This window comes from Lacerta agilis, chromosome 12 (genome assembly GCF_009819535.1).
Source record: "Lacerta agilis isolate rLacAgi1 chromosome 12, rLacAgi1.pri, whole genome shotgun sequence".
NCBI lineage: Eukaryota > Metazoa > Chordata > Lepidosauria > Squamata > Lacertidae > Lacerta > Lacerta agilis.
Genome location: NC_046323.1, coordinates 43,013,423 through 43,031,417, shown reverse-complemented (window position 1 = coordinate 43,031,417; position 17,995 = coordinate 43,013,423). Strand labels below are relative to the sequence as shown.

Below are 17,995 nucleotides of genomic sequence, written 5' to 3'. Positions count from 1 at the left end.
TATAGAGTACTATTTTTTAAAAAAAAAATCTTGTTTCATATTGTACGGCCAAACCCATTACACTTGTGTAGCTGCCACAGCAGTAGACATTAAGAACCAGAACAGAATAACTCAAAAGTCAGCAATACTCCACACAAACAGTGTTTCCAGGCCTACGCTCTGAAGGGCTCCTGCAACTTCTAAGAGTTCGGTAGAAAGGAAATTTCTGCACATATAATTATTCCCATCATTGCAGATGGAAAAATTCTCATTCTCTCCGATTCTTAAAAGCATGCTTATGAAGGAAGGCACTGGTAAATATTTTGCAAAAAGGAAACTAAGCTGGGAGAAACGTAAGTTTTTCTGAGCCCAGTCCACATGCAACACCGAGCCAAAGCATGGCTTAAGTATGGATGTGCAAGTCTGCACATACTCACAGCAAAAACCATGCTCGCTTCGCTCCTCTGTTGCTGCATTACACAGAGCTAATCTATCATTTGGCTTAGCATTATGCCCAAACCCAGAGTTGTGGCTTGAACTCCCCAGACAAACCATGTACAAACCATGAGCCTGAGCTCGCGCATAACACTAGGCCAAACCATGGCTTGGCTCTGAGTAGAACGTTAGCAGCAAGGCAAGGAGGTTTTTGCTGACATGTTAACGCTTAGCCGTTGTTTGGCTTAGAGTTATGTGAAAACCTGCTCTACGGCTAAGAGGTGCGTAAGACTGCCAGATTTTCACTAAGATGTGGTGCTTTTCCTTTTCCTGAACCCAGTGCACTTAAATTCTATAGCTGCATACACACCATACATTTAAAGCCCACTTTACATTCCCATTTGTTCCTTTGAAGCCCCACCCTTTCTCACCCATACCTGATTGAATGATTTCAAGTGTCAGGTGGGTGGGTGTGGCTTCCCTAAAAAGGCATCGCTGCCTAAATGGGGAGGGCTGGCAGGCCAAGTTTGGCCTGTAGGTTGGAAGTTCCTCCTTGTGTGGAGGCAGAGTGACGAGGAAATAAACGCGGCCTGCTAAACTAAACTCCTGTAGGTTAGGCCACAGTAGGCTTCCTGCTAGGAAACAAAAGTTCACAATCCTAGATATAATAGATGTGTGGTTATCAGCTAGAATGGATACAGTGCCTGGCTGGATCCTGTGCTATAAAGAACAACTCGCTCTGTGGAAATCAGCAAGGAAAGCTTTCAAGATGACAAAAATGAAACACAATCCAAACAGCCACTAGCTTTTACACCTTTAAAGAGAGAGCCACCCAGCATTTCTCCCTTCCTACAGCCTTTGGCACAGCCTTAGGTCCTATCCTAACATCAATTCTGAATAAAGGTTCCCAGGGAAACTCAAAAACTTGCTCGTGGCATTTTTATTTTTTACGTCATCCACACCATACATTTTAAACACGTGGCCTTTACACAGAGCTGCAATTTAACAAACTACAATTCCCAGGATTCTTTTGGAGGAACTATGTGCTTTTAACTGTACAGGTGACATTTTAGTTGGCTCTAATAAAGCTATTATCCTCTTTGTTTCTTTCAGATTATCACTTGCTAATGGCTGCGGCTAAGCCTGCTATGGAAGAGAACGGGGTGGGAGGGGCTGGTAAAAGAATAATAATTTATAAATAGGAAAGTATTGCACAGTCCAGACAGGTGAGGAATTGGTTAATTCCCAGCCACAAGAGTGTTTGGATGCAAGCGGAGGCCAGCACAGCTGAGAGGCCTAATTGACAATCGGCTTGAGCTGGGTCACAGCCAGGTACAGATAAAGGAAGCTGGGAAAGATCCAAAAGGGGGGGGGGGTTTAAGGGAGGAAAACCTAAAGCTACACCAAAGAGGAGCAATAAAGAGCTGGTGTGGTTCCTCAGGTGAAATGGTTCAATCCATGATAAGAACAAAAATCAGAGTAATAGGAGAAAAGACTGTTCTTTAAAGGAATGGTGGATGTATTAAAAGGAATGGATGTGTTAAAATAGCACCCGAGAGAGGTGTGTGTGTGTGTGTGTGTGTGAGAGAGAGAGAGAGAGAGAGAGAGAGAGAGAGAGAGAAGTGGGGATACTAGTGTTTGCTGCTTAAGGCACAACAGGAGGCTCACCAAATGGGGGCTGGGAACTAGCTATGTCATGGGTAGGCAGACTAAGGCCCCGTGGGCCGGATCCAGCCCAATCGCCTTCTAAATCCGGCCCGCAGACGGTCTGTGAATCAGCGTGTTTTTACATGAGTAGAATGTGTCCTTTTATTTAAAACGCATCTCTAGGTTATTTGTGGGACATAGGAATTCGTTCTTTATCTATCTATCTATCTATCTATCTATATATATATATAGTCCAGCCCCCAAAAAGGTCTGAGGGACAGTGAACCGGCCCCCTGCTGAAAGTTTGCTGACCCTTTGAGCTAAGTGCACACACAAAACTTGAAATGGTTCTGAAAAAGGTAGAAGAAGCAGCAGCTAAACTCTTACCTGTTTGCTTGATGTCCTCTTAGCTGTTTTATTAATCTTGTACATCACTAGGTAGGCTGCAGTGAGGGAGGCATAACTGAACAGACTAGTACTATGCCTGTTCTAGGAGTGGTCTAACAAAAAAGAGCCCAAGTAGGAATCAATATTCTTAAGGATAGCAAATAGGTTGTAGGCTCCCTTGTCGCGTAGAACTGCAGGGAGCCATGCTCAATTCACAAGCAGCAGCAACCTACCGACCTGTGCACCACTGCAAGTGATTTTTAGGCTTGACTTAAGTTTAGCTTCAAGTTAGCATCTTGTTGATGAAACAAGAGAGACAAAGGAATGCTGAGTCTCAGTGAAGCAGGAATGGTACCAGAAGGCAAAGCATTTTTTCTTCTTAAGAACTATCTGCACTGAAGCATTTATTATTAAGAAGGTTCCATGTATTAGTATTATAGCAATATAGGAAAACACACAACAGTAAAACTGACATGACAATCTTTTGGTATTCTAAATGGTTCTGGGATTAGAACCAAAAAAATATTCAGCAGAGAATCTCCAATCCTAAACACTGAACTAGGAATATAAATAGCATTTGTGCATGGCCACGTATACTTGTTTGTCTTGCTAACTAGAAATAATTGTCTGTCAGCAATTGTCATGCTGCTCTGTAACATCTAGACACATCAAAGATGGGTTTTTAATCCCAGCCTGGAGGTTTCTTTCTCATTCTTTTAAGTGTGTTGTTATTGTTTTCAAGCCACCATTTGAAAAACTGCTGTCTTGAAGGCAATAACGTATTTAAGGCGCTTTTAGCATCCGATGAGCTCCACTGCTGCTATTTGTCTTATAGACAATAAATTACTAGCCAAACAATGGCTTGAATGTATCCAGCCTTTGTTTAAGATTAGTGACTTTGAGCAATTTCATGAATTATTATTATTTTAGCATTCCTGGTATTCATCCTATAAACTGCCAACAAGATCTTTGGAAATAAATAATTTCTGCCTCAGACCACTTTTACTTGTCTCCAGACCTTGTTGTTTTGGTTTCCACCCTTAAAGGTAGTTATGTTTTATAGCAGAAAAGAGCTCATCGCCACAGAGACGCTTTTGCCAAAATAAATTATAGAACAACAATCTTTCAAAGGAGGCCACACTACATAAAATTTAGGGTGAGTGAAAACATGATGCGTTGTGGCAAGCTTTGTATCGCCATCTGGATATAAGCTACTCATGGTTGGCTTTACAATAGAAGCAGGAAATATTTAATGACAGTTGAGATGATCCAAGATTCTGCACATTTAGATATTACCGTATTTTTCGCTGCATAGGACGCTCCGGACCATAGGGCGCACCTCATTTTTAGAGGAGGAAACAAGGAAAAAAATATTTTTCTGGTTTTCCTCCTCTAAAAGCCCTGTTTTGTTTTGTTTTTGAGGATCAGCTAAAAGTTTTGCAGCTTTTTTGCAAAGGGAAAAGCCCTAGGGGCTTTTTGGGGTTTTTTTTTTTTTTTTTTTTTTTGAGGATCAGCTAAAGGTTTTGCAGCTTTTTTTGCAAAGGGGGAAAAGCAAAGCTCCTTTTGCAAAGGGGGAAAAGCAAAGAGGAAAAGCCCCATTTTTATGGGGTTTAACTCACATTTCTGAAAAATCTTAAGGAAAGGGAGCCATTTCTACTGTTTCCAGACAGATAATCTAATCAGCCAGTCACATGTCCTGGGGAAACAAACAACCTCCCTCTGCAGCACATTCAACAAAGGAGGGCGGGGCTGAAAGGGAGCCGGGGACTCTTATCTCTCTCCGGATCTCTTGCTGATCAGCTGCTGAGCGGGTCCTTTCAACACTCCCTTTTCTCTTTGTAAAATAAAAAGCACAATCTGCTTTTGGCCCCTGGGCAATTCAGCTCCAGGGACCACCATTCGCTCCATAAGACGCACAGGTATTTCCCCTTACTTTTTAGGAGGAAAAAAGTGCGTCTTATGGAGCAAAAAATACGGTAACTCAATTCACAAAAGCTCATACCAAGAACAAACTTAGTTGGTCTCTAAGATGCTACTTGGAAGGAATTTATTTTTCGTTTTGTTTTGACTATGGCAGACCAACACGGCTAACAAAAACTACCTGTAACAAAAACTATTCATATTAACATATATTTCTAGAAGCTTGAGGTCTTGGAACATGTTTATAGTGGCTGATGGGACTCAAAACAACAAGAAAGTGTATGAATCTCAACCTCAGGAGGGGAGTACATAAGCAAGAATGGTGTTGGCAGAAGTCTAAGAGAAAGTGACACCTAAGAAGAGGCGGAAAAGAGAAGGGCTGTATGTAGATGAACAACAGATCAGGAAATATTCACTGGAATCAACAATGGAAGGTCCCTTTTATTTATTTATTTTTTGTAAATGTGGAAGGTCCATTTTAGCTTCTGAATTTTCAGCACATGCTCCCCACACATTTCCACACTTTTCTCTGCAATTGCAAAAGCTGTGACCCTAAATACATATAAAAATATTCAGATGCAAAATTCTCTACCAGTTTCTGACCTTATAGCAACAGTTCTATCTGTGCACTGGTACCCCTGGCCTAAGCACCATTTGACTCAGGCTTATCTCACAGTAAACAAGAGACTTTGGGGACTGAACTAATGTGTTAAGACAACAGTGCTCAACCCGGACCACTTTTCTTCTTGAGAATAAGCAGCTGTAATTTCCCAATATAGAGTATGGACTTCTGCTGGTTTTCTACTGGGGCTTAAAAAAAAACCCACTCCCTGCTGGCTGTATTTTGCCTTCAAAATTGCTGTTTACTGCAAATAATCTGGATCAGGAGCACATTCTGGATCAGGGTCCACTGCAGCTTTTTCTCCAAAATACAAACCGCCAAATAAAGTATGTTTGCTTTAACATGTGGCTATCGTTGAATGTAATTTGGTTATCTGGCTTTTAAGTAGAGCTAGCTATGTAACTGGAGGGACGCGGGTGGCGCTGTGGTCTAAACCACTGAACCTCTTGGGGTTGCCAATCAGAAGGTCGGCAGTTCGAATCCCCGCGACGGGATGAGCTCCCATTGCTCTGTCCCAGCTCCTGCCAAGCTAGCAGTTCGAAAGCATGCCCAAAAGTGCAAGTAGATAAATAGGTACTGCTCCAGTGGGAAGGTAAACGGTGTTTCTGTGCACTGCTCTGGTTTCGGTGTTCTGCTGCGCCAGAAGCGACAGCGAGATGAGCACCGCAACCCCAAAGTTGTCTGCGACTTGACTTAACTATCAGGGGTCCCTTTACCTTTTTACCTTTAGCTATGTAACTAACTCCCAACTTCTAGATTTCCTTTTTGTCCCTACCTACTCTTTCCTGCCTTCCTTTTCAACCATCTCTTAATGGCTCGGCTTGCGCTGTACAGACATGGGATGGATTGGGGGCAGTGAGTGCATACATAATTTTGCAAGCTTTAAGAGTCTGTCAAGTCCTCCAGTACTGTGGCAATTTCTTACTGAGCAGCAAGCTATCGTGCCTGACAGTTGCTGCAGAATTAAAGCAGCAATGCTAAATGGGAAAAAGATATATATGTTCTGCTTGATAGTTAACACAGAAAGCCGCCACCAAAAAAATTAAAGTGCAGCTGGTGCATTCATCAGCGTGAAGGAAATATTGCACCTTTAGGATCTTCTCTCTCATGCAAACACACAAGTGTGTTACTCTATGAAAACCTGAAGGAAGCTATTGCTGCCCCTTTAGAGAAACATTCATTATTCTACAACAGTCTACTCACATGCTCATGTTATTCCAAAAATATTGCAGTTGCAAGTCAACCACTGATTCTCTTTTTAATCTTACTTTTTTTTCCTTAAGGGAACATTTACCATCTCCATTGACTGATTAAGGGATATTTGGAACTGCCAGCCTTAATTGAAAATGCCACTAAATATAGAAACTCATTTTTAAGTATATAGCTTTTAAAGGACAACATGGGCAGCCCAATCAGCAGCCTACTTAAACTGAATTATTTGCATTTGAACAGGCTTAATTAACAGGCTTAATTCCAGTGATTTCAACAGGACAAAGTGACCTTAAATCAAAGTGGGTTTTTTTTTTAAAGCTGAACTATAAGTTGCCACACCGAACACAAATATCTGAATGTCACGGCCAAGTAAGACTTGCAATTGGAAGAAAAGAGCTGTGTAAATGTGTGACAATATCGTAATGGTAACAGGTAAAGAATGACAACTGATTTGACAAAGGACCACACAAATAAAAACAAATTACAAGCTGTTCTGCTTTACTATTAATAACAGAACAAACCATTCAGATTTATGTAACACAGCATCACAAGGAAGTCCAGTGTGTGTCAGTGATAAAAGTAATGCTCATGTTTTAATCCAAATACTAAAGCAAACTCTGGCAAAACCACAGCTCTGTGGAGATAGTTCTAAATGTTTATTGTACAGGATGAGTTTCAACCATGCCAACACATCTTTGGGCATGAGAATGAGCATGTTTCCTATAATCTACCAGATTAATTTTAAACCTAAATCATTTAAAGTGTTTTTTTAATTACTTTATTGTGTTTTCAACGGCATATTCTTGAGTGTTCAAGTTAAAACAAACAAAACAGGCAAGATGAAAAAAGAGCTGGGGACCCTTGGGTCCAGTCTTGTGAGATCTGCAAACTCTACTGGACAGATGAAGGTGCTGGGTGCACATTTTACTTCTTTACACACACACCAAAAAAAACAATATAGCGTTCAATAAGGTAATTGAGACAGCTGTAGCTGTGAGAATTTGTTGGAAGGATACCGATTGCATGCCTCTAGAATTTCACTGGGGGAGATAGCAAAGACACTAGGGAAAATCCTGAAAGATCATAATGTACCCACGAGCCCAGAAAGAAGTAAGCTTATATCCCAAGATCATAGGGTTGTGGAAAATCTGATGATAGTTTATTCATACTTCCTACTCTTAGAAACAGCCCTTTGGTACAGATTCAGTTGGCAAGTATCTTCACAGGGCGCTAACCAAGGTTTCTGACTTTAAACTAGTCAGCATATCTTGGGATGTGGATTTGGCCTATTTGTGCATGGGGAAGCTTGCCAGCCACATTATCTTTGTGAAAGCTCTCTTATTTTTTTGCTGACAGAACTCAGTATGGTACATGGGAGACCTTGCTCCCTTATGAAGAAGGAAGACACATCGCGAACAGAAGAAGAGGGAGAAAGGGAGAGGGAAATTGCCAAAAATCAAGCTGCACACAATGATCTAATAAATCCAAAAAAAACCACAACAAATTAATCTCTAGAGAGAAGCTGAGAAGATGCAATTCCAAAAGCACAGTACAAGCAAATAACTGATTATGCACTCAGAACTTTATAGATAATGACTACCAGTGACTATCACTGAGCTACAGACCTTCTTTCCCCTGTCGACTGAGAAATAAGTCCAGTGAGTTCAGTGGAACTTGCTTCTACATAAATGGGTATGGGATTTCAGCTTTAACATTGCAATCAAATAAAAAGAAGCATAAAAGCTGGTATAGGAACATGCCTTCCCCTCACAAATTTGTTTGAGGCATCTTGCAAAATACTTTTTTATTTATTTATGCTGGTTAGCTGACGGGGGGAGATATTTTGTCATTCTCATGATACTGTGGTGTAAACCTGATTTATTGTGGTAGCTTGGTTTTTTTCAGATTGTTTGATTTTATTGCGTGCCATATATTTTTATGTTGTACCCTGCCTTGGAATTGATTTTAAATGAAGAGTGGGTTATAAATTACCTAAATAAATGAAAAGGTTTTCGACTGAATCCTATACATGGATTGCTTGGGAGTAAGCCCTTCTGAACTCAATTTGACATTTCCATTATATCCAATATTAGTCTTCTTGGATAAGTAGGCCCAGTGAAATTAAAGGACACAAGTAACTTGGGTCATTTCAGTGGGTCTACTATGAGTAACACTTTGATACAACCCCATGTATTGGTGAAGCCACTTGAGGCATGCAGAACTCTTTCCTTCCAGAGCCTTTCAGTAGTTGTAAAGTGTCAATGTGCTTTTTAAAGAGATTATTTCGGGGCTTTGATAATCTTACAAATACACTTCTAAAACTCCACAAGCATTCATATCATTGGCTGCAAGACACACCATACATTTTAATCACATGCCCCCAAAATAGTCTTGGAAACTGTAGTTTGTTAAGGGCACTGAGAATTGGGGAGAAGTTTTAAATATATGGCGTGTGCATCCAGCAATTACCGTATCTCCAAACTATCCCAGAAAACAAGACGATGAATCCTGTAAACTGTTACTTCAGGGCTGAAAAGCTTGAGACTCATAAATATTCAAAGAACAGCTGGCTTGGGGACTTAAGATCTGTTACAACAAACCTCAAGAACCTTGGTTCAGCCACACAAGCCTCATACACTTCAGTGTCAATGGAAATCCTTGCAGACTTATGGAAGCACCAAATAAACCTACTAGAAAAAGGCAAGCATATTTTCAAAGAGATGAGGAACTTGGCCTTCAACTTGTATGTACTCAGGTGCTTCTATTTTTAATCACTTTATTTTCTTACATGTTCACCCTACCTCTCTTCCATCATGGAAATCTGCCACAGTTCCCCACTCATGGATGTATAGAAACTTGTTGCTATTGATTCAGAGAGTGAAGAGCAATGGCATGTAGGTGTGGGGTACCCATAATATCCATAAAGCCATTATGTTTCTTAATCCAGCCCTGTGTTGGACTTCTTCCTTTATCAATGTCTTAGAACAAGTCAAATGACCAGCTCGACAGGCAGCCAACAGATGTTAGGTACATTTCTCACGAATGCAGAACATGCAAACTATATCTGGCCATCCAGTTTATATTTTTATTATGGCTGAACAGAGTTGCTCTCTCTCTCTTGCCTCTTATAAATATCAGTGAACAGGACAGTACATGGAAGGAAGACCTACTGAAATAAGTGAGAATGACTTCCATGGAACATGACTTCAGGATCACACTTTCCTAGAAGATCGTACTGCCACTGCTGTACTTTAAGCAAAGCACTTACACATCTCTCTCGTTCTCAAAATAGACCAGAAACACCTCCAGTGAAGTTTACAGCAGTGTCATAAAATTAAGCCTCAGTGCTTACCTTGAGACTTGTCATTTAGAGGGCACAACACATTTTCACCTTCTCTGAGAGATTAGGCTAGCTTACACACAGGGGACATGGATAGGTTGGCTGATAAGCTTTTGGAGGCCCTTGTCTGGATACAGCTCAGCTTCCAGCTCACATTAAAGAAAATAACCGAATCGGAAATCTTGGAATTCTATCCGTGGGGCCTTTAAAGAGGAATATTATCAGCCGGCTTAAACTCTGCCATTTAGAAACACACACCCTGTCTCTTTCTTTTTTAAATCAAGGGTTAAAAACATGGGCCTATAACATGACAAAAGAAAATTGCATCCACTATTTGTGCATTACTTGTCTATCCTGATGTTCCTTTGGAAAACTCTTAGTGAATTTTTCATCCATCCTTCAACCACACTGAGGCCTACTTTATCTTTTGCAAGATAACAGCATCCTGTCCCTGCATAACATTATTCTGATAACGTTCAACGTGTAGTACTTATTACCGATGGGAAACAACAATGTCTGAAGTGCTTTACTCTTTTTATTTGTGTTTTTCCATTCCTCCAACATAACTATTGCAACATAACTATTGTTCCCATTTTACAGATAGGGAATCAAAAGTGATAAAAATGACCAAGACCCAAGGTATGAACAACTTGTATGGGATTTGATTCCAGGCCTCTCCTCACCTTTGATAGCGAGGAATCCTCAAAAGTGACAGAAAAATATTGAATGAGGACTCTTAAAGCAAAATCTCCTCCTCCTACTACTCAGTTGAACAAGTCAAGCCAGCAAAAGAAAATAACTAGCTTTTGTACTCTCTAAGGCAGTGTTTCCCAACCTTGGGCCTCCAGCTGTTTTCGGACTACAATTCCCACCATCCCTGACCACTGGTCTTGCTAGCTAGGGATGATGGGAGTTGTAGTCCAAAAACAGCTGGAGGCCCAAGGTTGAGAAAGGCTGCTCTAGAGTCTAAGGTAACATACATACACCTGTGGTGATTAGTGCAGAAAGCAGAGCTAGTTCTAAGCAAAAGGGCATTTCCAAAACAATAAATACACCAAGGGCACCTGCAGGATTTTCTTGGTGGGGGCAGGAGGGAATGGTACATACTCCAAATAAATAAACAAGCAAATGAAGCTAAAATCAGGGAACAGGTCAACCATTTCTGCTAGATGTGATGACTGAGTTATGGTGACGCCTGGGTATATCCAGCCTCTGACAAAGCAGTACTGGCAGGTCTACTCTCCATTGTTTCCCAATGGGTAAAAACCTATTGTCCATCTATGGGTAGACATAGTATAAACTAACTGCTGAAACTCTCTGCCTTTTTTGCCTTGCCTCCCTTCACCCACTCCAGACCTTCATTAATTGCATTGGTGCTACAATCACACACACGAAAACACACTGCATTTGCTTTAAAATAAAAATAAAAATCAGTTTGCCAGGATAACAACACTGAACTACAGCTCCCCGCTCCAACCAGCAAAGTGGTATAATAGTAATAAATTATTATTATTATTATTATTATTATTATTATTAGTACCCCGCCCATCTGGCTGGATTTCCCCTTGACTACTTTGCAACTTAACTACTTTGCAAGGCAAGCATAATTATGTCAGAACATAGTAAGAGGCTGCTGGATGATGCCAATGGCCCATCTAGTCCAGCATCCTGCTCTCACAGCGGCCACCCAGATGCCTTTGGGAAACCTGCAAGTGGGATTGGATTGCATGACCACTCTCTCCTGTGGTTTCCAGCAGCTGGAATGCAGAGACAATACTACATCCAACTGTGGAGGGAGAGCTAAAGGTAAAGGCCCCCTGGACGGTTAAGTCCAGTCAAAGGCGATGATGGGATTGCGGTGCTCATCTCGCTTTCAGGCCGAGGGAGCCGGCATTTGTCCACAGACAGCTTTCCAGGTCATGTAGCCAGCATGACTAAACCGCTTCTGGTGCAACGGAACACCATGACAGAAGCCACAGCACACAGAAACGCCATTTGCCTTCCTGCCACAGCAGTACTGTACCTATTTATCTACTTGCACTGGTGTGCTTTCGAACTGCTAGGTTGGCAGGAGCTGGGACAGAGCAATGGGAGTTTACTACCATTGCAAGGATTCGAACCGCTGACCTTCCGATCGGCAAGCCCAAGAGGCTCAGCAGTTTAGACCACAAAGCCACCCACATCCCTGGAGGGAGAGCATAGCCAACCTAGCTAGTAGCTCTTGATTAACTTATACTCCATGGACCCAAAGTCACAGCCCCACCACCAAGTACAAAAGCCTTTTTTAAAAATCAACAAAAAGGTTCCTTCTCTAGAGAGTAGACTGGGGTAGCCAATATGGTCCCTGCCAGATTTTGTGGACTACAATTCCCATCATCCCTTACCCCTGGCTGTGCTGGCTGGGAGTTGTAGTCTAAATCATTTGGAGAGCATAGCACCTGCTATCTACCTGGTCCAGGCAATGGGGCATGTCATTCTAGCCTTGTCTGTGTCTAATTGGTTAGATTTGCTTTCCTAATGTCAGCGGTTGCTATGACTTCATTCGTTGACTAAAATGATAACACAAAGGTGGGAGGGGGGATATAGTCTCACAAAACAAATGAGAAAATCCCAGGTTCACTCCCTGGCATCCCCAGGTAGGGCTGGGAATCTGAATATTATCTCTCATGTCCCTCCCCTCCGGAGCACTTGTGAATCACACTCAACAGAACTCTCAGAAGCAGCAAAAAGCGCATCATTCCATCGGTAGAGTCTGGCGGACCTTGATCACGCCCACTGCAGCCGCTCATGCCATTATGTGCCAAACATGCCAGCTCCATCTGCAGTCAACACACCCATTACACAAGGTGCCTACACAATCTTAGAAAAGGGTCTGGGTGAACAAAGTGGCATGCTGCCGATAATGATAACCCACATTGGCCCTGGCATCTAAAAACTTTGTTCCTGTGCTTAGTTCCATGTACTCCATGCAACCTAGAATGCACACCATTTGCAAGTGAAACATGCCTTCTGTGTTTTGTGGCAGAGCTGCCTGCTACACATGCGGGGTGCATGGTCGACAACATATGGCCCAGTGAAACCCAAGTGTGTTTAATCAAATGTGATTTGGTTCTAGTAACTTCAAGAAAGCTAAGCTGACTTAAGTACATGTACGCTGCGGGTTGTGAATCAGGCTGTTTGCTAGTGAATTGATTCATTGCAGGGGGTTGTTTATTGGTTTGTTCTTATTATGCATTTTGATATCCCCCTTTATCACTACCCTAAGGAGTCTCAAAGCGGCTAACAATCTCATTTTCCCTTCCTCCACCACAACAAACACTCTGTGAGGTGAGTGGGGCTGAGAGACTTCAAAGAAGTGTGACTAGCCCAAGGTCACCCAGCAGCTGCATGAGGAGGAGCGGAGACGCGAACCCGGTTCACCAGATTACAAGTCTACCGCTCTTAACCACTACACCACACTGGCTCTCACTACACCACACTGGGTCTTACTACACCACACTGGCTCTTCCATTTGTACCAGGCGCTAAAGTTTAACGACACGAAAGTCAGGGGTTTTGACATGCCTCTTCATTCCGGCTATGAAGAGACATTATCAGAATTCAAAAGACACATTCCAGGCAGGCAAAAACACTCAAACAGTGTGATGCAGGCTCAGTGGCAGGTGCAGAGGGGCAGGTCAGATAGAGTAACCTACAATTCCCCACCCCTGCTATATGCTTAGGCTGCAACCCTCAACACAATTATTAGGGATTAAGTCCTATTGAATGCAGCGGAATATACTTATGGGTAAACACGTTTAGGATCATGCTGCACCCAACAGCTTCGTAGCAGCATTGTACCTATGTTTACTCAAAAGTAATTCCATCTGAATTCAAAGCAGTTTACTCTCAAGTACAGTGAGTTTGGGATTGTTGCCTTAGTGCTTGTATAAAGATTATTTCATGAAGTGGTGACAGTTGTTGCTATTTTTCGAGAGAAAGATAAACTGGAGCAACTATGATTAAAATGATACTCTGTTGGTGAAACAGCGAAGCAAGTTTTACAGTCGCTCAGAGAGAACCTTTAACAGGGCAGGTACTTCAGCTTGAAAGATCTAACAATCACATCTGTTCCCACGTTTTGGATAGTCTTCCTCAAAGGGGACTTTTAGGCAAGCACTCTTGCACATATGAAATCTACTCAAGTTCCCCTTTAATGTGCAAAGGATATTTGCAGTCTTAAAACTGCAATGACACGCCCTGCAGTGATGTGTCAAGATTTAAGCTATATTAGTGATGCTAGTATAAAGTGGGCTTCCATAAAGCTATCAGAGTGAAGTGACACTTCCAATGACTTTAGAGATCAGTGGAAGAAGCAGATACAAACAGCAACTGCCTGATCTATGCTTGTTTCTACTGTAATCTGAATAAATGAGCATGAGGCCTTGTGGCCCAATCCCGTGGTTGTTTACAATTCTACATCCAAATTACTTCAAAAGGATTTGCTTACAAGAAATTTTGCATAGGATTGTTTCAGATATTAAATTCAATGGAAACATTTGCCTTTTTTATTTTTTTAAAAAAACCACCACTTTATCAGAGAAAAGCCACTCCATATGATGTAATTCCACAACTCATAAATGAATGGCAGATTCACTATAGATTTTCAATATTGGCTGGATAAACAATTTCTTTTAAAATAATCCAAACTCCAGTAATCAAATTTGTTAGTCTGCATATGAAATCAAAAGAATGTGTGTGTGTGTGTGTTGACTAATTTCATAGCAGCATCAAACACTCTGAAATAAGCATACTTTCACTGAAATCCTGTGTATGTTTACTAACCTGGGAGTAACATAGTAGGCCTTACTCCTGAGCAAGCATGCATAAGACTGCACAACCACATCAAGAATGAACTTGATCCATCTATGTGTCTAAGTTGCTAGTCACAGCCCACTTAGTCAATATACATTGGAGGCGAGTTCCACACATGAGCCATCTGTTCTCTGCCTCAGAATTTCAACCTGCACTTTTATTATTTTTGAGGAATTCTGCACTAGATCTACAAGTCCAATGCATTAAATGTGTGCTGAAATGTTGCCATTACCAACAGCATGCTTCTGTACATTGACAGTGTCTTCTGTGCATAAGGGTGGTACATTCAACATACTGTAGCAATCTTCCAGCCTCTCCCTGTTAGCTTAGAAAATGCCAAATCGATGTGCAGAAAGCTTGAATAAGTCAATATTGCTTTAACCCTTGCTACAGTTGAGGTTTTTGCAGAACTGGCAAAAGGCATCTTCAGTATAAAGGCATGTAAAGAAGGCTAGCAACCCCAGCGATTTGGTCCTTGAGTCCTCTCCTCCCTCAGAAAGTGTTAAAAGAAAAAATACAATGTCAACACCAGCTCCTCCCTGCTGATGGAAATGGTATGAGTGCAGTTTTACTTTCTGGCTGGAAGCCCTCATAAAACCGTTACACACACAGAGGGGACGATGGCTGGGAATGGAAGAAGAGAAAACACATTCTACGTTTTGAACTATTCCAGTCCCCAATTCGGGACATACTGGGGACCCCACCCCCTTGTATTTCAACCATTTTTTTTCTAAAAATAAAAAAGAGCAGCCTTTTTCAAAAAAAACAAAAAACAAAACACCATATTCACCAAGAGTTAGCAGCATTCCTTTCTCAGGCACTTGAACAGCCAGCAGGAGAGACATATTCTGACTTATGCCTGAGAAATATGGAACCACATGAAATCTTACTGAAAATGTGTGTGGTTTCCGAATGCACACATTCCAAGTCAGCAACAAATGCAGGGGTTCCAAAACGCCTACCTAAAATGCCATCCCTTTTCAGTATTTATTATCCAAAGAATAAGAAAACAACCATAGGAAAATTGCATAATGCCCTTTGTAAACTTCCTGGGGCATCAGAATGGACCAAACTGTAGAACAATTGCACCCTCTTCAATAAAAACAAGGAAATTAAATTATGCAAAAGCCTAAAAACAAAACGGAAAAACCCCTCTGTTACTCAGTTTCAGAAATAAGCAAAAATAATCTGTTGGCAAAAACAAGTAATAAAGGAACACTTATTATTCACATCTGAAACTTGATTAAATAGCGAATCTCACGCAAAGGCATTTTTATTATGTCACTGGATGTATTCAAATAGCATTTGCACCAACATATATGGTAGGTGGGAGAAGGTGGTTTTGTCCTTTTCTTTTTTAGTAAAACTGTATTCTCTTGGCAGGCTGAGAAAGCCCTTGTAAGCCCAGCCCTAAAGATTTTTCCATCCTCAGTAATAAAGCATGCAAGCAACATTGGAGCGGCAGATCTTCCTGCCAAAAAAGCCTCATTCCTCTATCTCTCCCAGCACTGTGGCAGGAAGAATAGCAGAATAGCAAGAAAAAAGGAAAGGAGGAGATGGGCTTTTTAAATCACCAGCCGAACACAACCTATATATTTATACACAGCCAGCCCAAATGGTACCAGAGGAGGAGGAGGAGGAGAAGGAGAAGAAGAAGGAGAAGACAACAGGCGCCATCAAGAATCAATGGGCTCTTCCCCACCCCCTCAGCAAAATGACATTAATAACCAGTTTCCTAAGAAACTAAAAAGCAGGAGAAATAAATGTAGCAATCTCTTTCTCATCCTCCCTCCCCGTTTTGGGCCAAAACCTTCAAGGAGAAAGAAGAAGGGGGGTGGGGTGGAGGAATCTCAGCAGGGATTTTTTTTCACACACACACACACTCCATTTCTTAGGCTATGTCACACACATACGAGGAGAAACTGACACCCACAGGAAACAATTACAACATGCCACATCCACACACACACACACACAAGGGATGGCGAGACGAGCTGGAGGCGAAAGGTTACACACTGCAGAGGGGACAAATCAACCTTCCAGAGATCATTTCAGATGCCGCCAGTTGCTCGCTCGCTCACGCTCCCTCTCTCTCTCACACACACGAACACACTCCTAACCTTGCACACCCCACCCCACCTTCCCTTCCTCCTCAGATCTCCCCACACACACACACACACCACCTTCAATTCCCCAGAGGAATGGATGTTTCCCTCTCCACCAACATCCTCCCAGCACTTTGATGCTGGGGCTCAGCTGTGCACAGGGGAGGCACCGCGGAGGGCGAGGGAGAAATGGATTTTTTAAAAAAACACAATGTGCATTATTTTTATTTATTTCTGGTGCACTTACCTTCCGATAATTCCAGCTCCAGCTCAGCCAGGCGGGCTCTCACTTCCAGCGGCAGAGGGAGGCTCTCCAGGCTGCGATCCGCCATACTCGATCCAAGGAGATCTCCTCTCTTCCTCTCCTCTCGCTCTCCCCACTCCGCTCTTGGCTGTGGCTCCCTCTCCTCCTTTCACTCCCTTGCGCTGCCGCGCGGATGTGGGTCTGGCTCTTTGTTTGCAATACACACCGACAGACACACACACACACACACACACGCACACACAACACGCAATCGAAGAGGAGGAGGACGTGCGGGGGGGGGGGCGGCGGAATGGAAAGGGAGGGCGGCAAATTAAAAACAAAAGCACCCAACCCTCCCCCCCGCGCGCTAGGGTGGCGGCGTCGGGGGCCCCGGGTCCTCTCCGGCAGTCTCAGCAGGGCATAAAGCGAGGAATCCACGCAGAGCCCAGCCCAGCTCAGCTCAGCTCAGGCAGGGATGGGGTGGAGGGAACGCAGAGATTTCCCCCCCTCCTCCCTCGCCGCCTGCTGCTGCCGCCTTCAGTGGAGCCCCGCCATGGTTGCTGTTGCTGCCGCCGCCGCCGCCGCCGCCTTCTCTTCTTCTTCTTCTCTTTCTCCTTCCTCCTCTTTCCCCCTCGCAATCCTTTCGCATGGAACTGAGCGGGCCCGCTGCAAGCTCGCCACAGACTCACGCACAGCGCGCCAGGGCGCAGCGCTCTCTCCCGCTCGCCTCCCTCGCTCCACCCCGGCCGCACGGCGGCTGCTGCTGCTGCTGCTGCTGCTTTTTCTGCGGCGGCAGCGGCGGCGGCGGCTGGAAACTGCGGAGCCGCTGCCGAAAGCTGCCGCTTCTGCTTCTGTCACCCGCGCACGTGACCCGCCTGGGCGCAGCTGTCCCCTAGAGGGAGCGCGGGAGCACCGAGCCCCTCCAGGGAAGCCCGCGCGCGCTCTTGAGGCGCCCAGCGCTGCGCTGACTGGGAGCTCCTTCCCGCGCGCGCAGCAGGGTCAGCTCTTGTGAGGGCAGAGGCAGCGGGTGGAGAAGGAACAAACAACAACAACAGTAGTAGCAGCAGCAGCAGAAAATCCTTTAATATATATATTAGGGCAACTCCTAGGGAACCAAGGTCCCGTCACCCTCCCCCCAATAAAATATTTTTTATTCAAATAAAATAGGTTTTGTCCAACTTGGCATCCTTGGGCACGAGAGGTTCTTTTTGGCACCCGAGGCAGCAGAAGTGGCTTGCATCCTCCTCCTGG

The 17,995-nt window shown here is 43.3% G+C and overlaps 1 protein-coding gene across 4 annotated transcripts in view; it reads right to left on the bottom strand.

Moving 5' to 3' along the window:
• DIP2C (disco interacting protein 2 homolog C) overlaps positions 1-16,954 on the bottom strand; it is a 288,350-nt gene extending 271,396 nt beyond the window's left edge. For 2 of the 4 annotated variants that reach the window (XM_033165108.1, XM_033165109.1), the window contains exon 1: positions 16,748-16,953. In XM_033165108.1, the coding sequence (XP_033020999.1) occupies positions 16,748-16,832 (85 nt within the window). In that variant the 5' untranslated portion in view covers positions 16,833-16,953. Of the gene's footprint in view, positions 1-16,747 lie in introns of all 4 variants that reach the window. The other 2 variants (XM_033165106.1, XM_033165110.1) reach the window with 2 other exon arrangements.
• Between the last annotated feature and the right edge of the window lie 1,041 nt (positions 16,955-17,995).